The sequence below is a fragment of the Lygodium microphyllum genome, chromosome 9 (assembly GCF_053477565.2).
Source record: "Lygodium microphyllum isolate KBCC chromosome 9, Lygodium_microphyllum_v1.1.10, whole genome shotgun sequence".
NCBI classification, from domain to species: domain Eukaryota; kingdom Viridiplantae; phylum Streptophyta; class Polypodiopsida; order Schizaeales; family Lygodiaceae; genus Lygodium; species Lygodium microphyllum.
This window is the reverse complement of record NC_141143.1, coordinates 35,475,125-35,481,694: the sequence shown is the minus strand read 5'-3', so window position 1 is coordinate 35,481,694 and position 6,570 is coordinate 35,475,125. Positions and strand designations below refer to the sequence as shown.

The 6,570-nt window shown below is 41.9% G+C and overlaps 1 protein-coding gene across 1 annotated transcript; it reads right to left on the bottom strand.

Moving 5' to 3' along the window:
• Positions 1 to 210: 210 nt before the first annotated feature.
• LOC148030949 (uncharacterized) lies at positions 211 to 3,767 on the bottom strand. Its single transcript, XM_087685515.1, has 6 exons — positions 2,776 to 3,767; positions 2,628 to 2,695; positions 2,052 to 2,544; positions 1,562 to 1,954; positions 1,092 to 1,477; positions 211 to 291 (listed from the first exon to the last, which is right to left on the bottom strand). Exons 1-6 carry the CDS (start codon positions 3,236 to 3,238, stop codon positions 211 to 213), a joined length of 1,884 nt encoding a protein of 627 aa, XP_087541641.1. The 5' UTR covers positions 3,239 to 3,767.
• Between the last annotated feature and the right edge of the window lie 2,803 nt (positions 3,768 to 6,570).

The window sequence follows — 6,570 nt, the reverse complement described above, 5'->3', positions numbered from 1 at the left end:
AACTTGCTTTATCACATGTGTCAATTATGCTTCCCAACAATGCACCCATCATTACTAACTTAAGCAATCAATTTTTGTGCAACTCTTTAAACATAAAAGCATGTCACATTTGGATTACATGAACATGTAGTGATAGGAAATAACCTGTTGGATGTGTTGCCAAATACACACACTAATTTCTAAATAATAAAATTAGATAAATATCCAATCTCAATCCAACTCCATAGCTTGAGGCTGACATAGATGTTCTTTAACAAAATCCAAGACACCACCATAAAAACTAGCTAATTCCTGCAAATAGAGTAAGATAAAATCCAGGAGAACATTATCCATTAGATTTCCCTTGAGAGATGGGGGGAACATACAAACAAGCTAGGTGGGTTCTTTTGCATCTTCTCCATTCTGAACCTAGATGGACAATCATGTGTACAATACAAACATTCTGAACCTAGATGCCAAGACTTCTGTGATTGTGGACCCATCAAGGAACGAGAGAGAAAATTGACGCTCCTCATTCTCATTGTTATAGGTGCAATACAAAATACGACAAGTGCCAATGTAAGACTCACCATACAATCGCACCGCCCTGCCGATCAAGATAGAATCCGCTGGACGAGGAGCATACCGCAAGGATAGAGGGAGCAGTGCATGGCAAGTATGGCATGAATACACTGCGAGAGGGTCCACCAAAAATGTTTTGGTGCAGCAATGAGGACAATATATCCGCGGTTTTGGGCTAAACCTTACACGACCCCTCCCTCGTTGATGCTTGCACCTTAACACACCTGTGATAGATGGACGCTTGGGTTGTGATGAAGACTCCCCCTTCTCATTTGGACGATGACAATGATCCTTGCCATGCCCTAGGCGTGTCTGTGTGACATTTTCCTGGATCTGATAGATCCCACCCTTTTTAGGCATGTCAATCTCATGTGGTGTGAACATGTGAACAAGAGACTCTTTAGCACTTTCCAATTGGCGCATACAAGCATCCATCTGTGCCGCTGTGTAGGATGGAATCCCATCCTCGATCCTCTGAAAGAGGCCTCTAAAGTCTGCGATGGAGGACACGAGATCCCCTTCCTGCACACCACCATCGGAATCTGGTCTCTCCAATCCTGGGATTTCATCACCACACCTGGTCTTTCCTTTATGTCATCAAAGGCATGCGCACTATCGATGATGGGAAGAACCTCATGAAGGTGAGGAAAATAGCTCTTCAAGATGAGCCTCAAACCATGAAGATGTTTACAGTCAGTCGACCAATCAAGGCAATCACAGTAGTTTGATTGTACACTTACATGATACCATTTTGCATGTTGGGTTGTGCTCGCTATTTTAAACAACATGGTCCCCTCGTTAATGACTTGAAGAGAGGAGGGATCTTGCTCATACTGTTGAAGAATCTTCTCTCCTACTACCAATCTAGCCGTATGACTCTTGCTTGACCCATAGACTTTGAAGCGCTCAGAATTAGCTAGCATAAAAAACATGTATAAGACAACAATGCATTTCAAGGAAAGGTCAAATGTGGAAATAGAAAGGAAATTGACCACATTACCTATCTCTTGCTTTTGCTTGAAAAACTCCAAAGCCGATCCACCCATTCTAGACCCCGATGACGAGTCACCAACAAGGGCGTGCGGCAGATCCAAAATGGACCTGTTGATCCTAGCATCAAGTAGAGTGTACTTGATATATTGCCAAAGTCTCTCAATGAGGTTGGTTGTGTCAACATTGCCATGTGGAAACATGCGACCAAACTTGGGCCATCTTGCACGCCAAATACAATCTTTCCCACACCATCCATTGGTAACGTATCGGACCACATTTGGATGAGCGGAATAATGATGAAACACTTGCTCAAACATATCATCAAACTGCAACTCTGTAGGGCAATGCATAAGATTGGACAAAGAGGCATACACATGATCGCGCTCATCTGTAGGGACCTTGATTCACGCAAGAACATGTGAAGTACTCACTGTCAAGCTCATGGAATTCACAAAAAGGCAATGCTTAAAAGTAAAATGATATTGAAAAGGTGTACTGTGGCAAGAGATTTTCAACCCATGCTTTCTTTGTGTGGAACCAGCATAGAATAATATGGCATGCATGTTGACATTTGTTGCCACCAAGGTAGTCAGTGGTCCAACAATGAGGGTCTTCCAGAACACCCTTCCAGAGCGCCTCCAGCTCTGGCTGGGACTTATCAATCACCAGGGCAGCAGGGCGAATATCTCCCATCCTAGAGAGGACTAGTCTCATGGTGATTTGCAAAGCCATAATCTCTTGGTTTGACCCATTGTCACTAGTGCATAGCATAAACCAAATAGGGATACCCAGCCCTTGTTGGTTTGGTAAAACCGCCGCATAAAGCGGAAGACCAAACACATTGGTCTTGAATGTGCTATCAATTGCCCAAGCATTGTTCTTTGAGAACCTCTTACTCATTTGCAACATCCATTCATCCTGGACTATCAGTACGAATGGTTTGTCCTTGTCCTCTATGGCATGAGGATTGTATGGTTGGCAATAGAGTACCTAAAAGACCATGTAGATGATACTATCAAATAGATATACTAATTTTTGCAGCTTATAAACATTTATGAGAATATGACAAATACCTTGTTTTGATCTCGTAGATGGAGAGCCTCCAAATACATTGCCATCCAATCATCCTTCGAAAGTTTGCCTACAGTAGGACAACACGTAGAACATTGACCCTCAAAAGCAACCTAATATCATAGAGCAATGGCTTAGAAGGTAACATACCTTCAGTTCGAATTTGGTATGATAGTGTCTGTACCTCCTTTGGTATCATGAAGAACCTATAAATGACACGATCCAATGGAGATGCATTTTTCAAATGAAACCGCTCCTTGCTAAGGCTCATCTTCGCGACGTGGCGACATGTCCCAACATCAAACAGGTCATCCTTGCAGCAATCAATCACAGTTGGATGCACCGGCAAGTGATACAAGTCAGCACGAGATCCAGGTATATGACCCTCGTGTGGTCCATGGACTCGTATAGTGACATCATGGAGATCGTCTTTGTACTCGATCTGCACCTTAAAAGGGCAACCACATTTCTTTGAGGTTTGCAACCTACGGATTTGGGAGCCCTTTCGAGTTGCTCTACCACTGCGATGACATGCATATTCCACTATTGTCTTCCCTAAACCATGCTTTTTGGTCGAGCGGACCTTGCCCAACCTAACATTGTGTTCAAGCATGCTTTCTTAAAAGCCTCCGCTCAACAAGAGATCTATCTACGGTAAGCTCCAAGATGGGTGCTCTTCTTTCTAGAACCTTCCCATGAACTAAAAATGGGCCTTTATAACCATGGGGCCTTGTGAACACCTTGCAAGTACACCCACTGATGAGATCTCTCACATACGCAAGAGGAATGCCATGCCTTCTCAAGTCAGTACACCACGTGGATTTGATGGAATCAATTGTGACATGGATACCTTCGTGAGCACCTGTAACCTTGTTTATGTGATTTTCAAGGAATATGCTCTCCCACTCCTCTATACATGCAATGCGCAATGATGGCTCTGATTTCAAGGCCAATGTAATGTGTCCATCACCATTTCTACCAATGCAAAGACCTTCTCTGATTCTTCTCCACTTCTTCAAGTCGAGCAACTCCCTCCTATGGAGTTGCATGAGCACCTCCAATGTGATGGCCTTCTGCCCGCTCAAATCACTGACCATCAAGCCATAAGTCTCTCTATTGAAAGAGAAGTACTTCGATGAGGTATAGGTAGTTGGGCTTGGTGCATTGATAGTGATTTCTTGTGGTGCCGAATCATTGTCTCCACTTAAGAAATCAAGCATCTCAACCTCATCACTTGATGATCCATCTAATGTCTCTTCATCCGTGTCGAGATCATCAATCTCAATGTCACTTTCCATAATCCATGCGTGTTGACTACATACGTATATATCACCAAAACATCATTCCAATGTCACAATGCATCCAATATAAATATGAGAGGAAGAAAGAGAGAGAGATATGCACCTTGTAATGGAAGCCATGAGCAAGAAATCGCAATATGAACCTCAAACCTTTGTTCCAATGATCTCGTGAGCTTGTATGCGCTTGGAATATGGGCCTCAAACCTCCATTCACAACAACACACGAATGCGCCCTACGTGCAGGATTTTCCTGTGGGTAATACCGAGAGCTTTTCAGCTTTCGGTTCCAAGTCGACACAGTTTACTTTAATGGCTGGGTTTACTATTATGTCTACGTTTACTTGTAGTCTACGATTCAAAAACTTGTATTAGAGATAGTGGGCCCCGCAGAATCTACTATCTTCTTTCTGCTAGCCCATGCAATCAATTTCAACGACTGGAGTTGCATTTATAATCTTGGGATAGGTTTACTTTTGCATGTGGCAACAAACATCCCCGAATTTCAAGACGTCGTTCCTCCGTCAGATCCCATTTTCCGGTTGGTTGGGTTTCCATTTGCTGGTTGGGTTGTTAAATCTGGTTGGGTTTACATATGCATAAAGTAGCGGCTTGGATGCGTGCCTTTTTTCGGGGTCAACGAGAGCCGTTGATCCCAACTCCCCGAGGTCATAAAGACCCCGTGGAAGATAGTGCTGAGGGTGCTTGACGAGCCCGGATGATGCAACAATAACAACACGCATTGATGGCGAGCAAGTGGGGGGTTGGGGGTGTTTCCTCCGTCCATCATCGTATTCTCTCTCTCTCTCTCTCTCTCTCTCTCTCTCTCTCTCTCTCTCTCTAACTCTCAGTGTCTGTTGTGCGTGTCTGAGCGCGCGTGTGTGCAACCGAGGTGTACGCAAGTGCGTGGAAAAAGAGAATGGCAATAATAAAGCGCTGCCGGTGTGTATCCTTCCATGATTGACAAGCTTGCCTCTCTCGGAAGAGAAGGAGCACAACAGGGCGATTTAGCCACGTGTTTACATATTTTGCTACTCAACTTGCATTGCATCTAAAAAAGAGCCTTTCGCCACGTGCAAGTCAAATTGGCATTCACGTAGGCAGCACACAAGTTGGGCTTGCAAGTTGCAAGCAAGCACGACAGAGCTGAGACCAAGAAGTGCAGTGACAGGAAAGAGAGAAGTGAGGTGAGAAGTGGAGCACGCAACAATCAATCTCCATGCCCCTCACTCCACTCAAGTCAAATGCAACAACAAATTGAATCAGAGCCTCCTCATTTATAGTTCGGTCTACTTGATAAAACAAGTGAAATACTCGAATATCTTTACTTGGGGACATCATATATCACTCTTTTTTTTAACCTTTCATTTATGACCAAGTCTACTTGATAAATAAAGTAAAATACTCACAAAATTTATTTGGGGGCATTAGATGTCACTCTATTGGTCCCTTTGCCCTAACAAGAGCTTTTCTTTCCTTCAAAGTTCACACCCACAAGGAAGGGTGGGTGCCTCCCCTCCAAAATTAGCCAAAGAGCACTCATCATTTCTATGCACGTATAAATAGGTCACAAGGCAACCCCACTAGGACTGTTTAGCATGCTAACCAAGTGATGTAGCAATCAATATCCCAATTATAAGTAATTAGCCCATCATGAAATATGTTAGCAAGTCTACTTTTCTAAATTGATTTCATGTTTAAATGCTAGCATATCATTCTTCAAAATTAATATTCTAGAATGTATTTGTTACATAGACAAAAAAAAAAACATATTCTAGAATGTATTTGTATGATCTCCTAGTATATTGCAATACTTATTAGAAAACAAGTAAAGTTCAGAGAAGCATGCTCTATTATTTGACAAGTAGGACTTTATATTTTGGCATCTAATGTGAAGATGTATCTAGATGAATAAGGAAGGGACCTACAGGACAAATAAATAATGGCAATTACCAATCTAGATTTATGACAAAGCGTTCTCTCTTAAGAGCTAGAGAAAGTATTTGAAACTACAATGTTATTTTCAAAATGAGTTGAAAGTCTAATTTTATTAATATATTAATGTTTGACTCATTTATTCTCTATCAATGGATAAAGGTATTGTGATTTTTTTATTAACCCATAAGCATGCTCCTCAAATCACCATTAATAGATTAAGGTATTTCAATTTTCATTTTAGTGCACAAGCATGCTTGAAGCATACTCAATGCACATGCATCCTTGAAATTCATATTTAGGAGGTGTTAATGGGAGAGGTTAAAGATGAAAAGTACAAGTGGCCATTGGAAGCAAGCCATAAAAACCCACCTTTCTACATATGAAGACTCTTAGAGACTATCAATTATGAGAGCTATGAGAAGTTTGGGTATTTATAAAAGGATTCTCATAGAGAAAGAGCCCAAGATTTGATTGATTCACACAAAAGGGACCAACAACTTTTATGAGTCCCAAAAATGACACAACATGGGTGCTAGTAATTTGACAACAAATGAATATCTTACTACTATATTATTTTGGTTGTAGGTTTGAAAAGCCCCGAACCTCCAAAGAGCTTCCCGAACCTACCCCCTTCCCAAACTTTCCTTTTTAATTAAAACCCTTTTTCTTCCAAGTTTAATCACACTCTCTCTTCCCCCTCCCCTTTTCA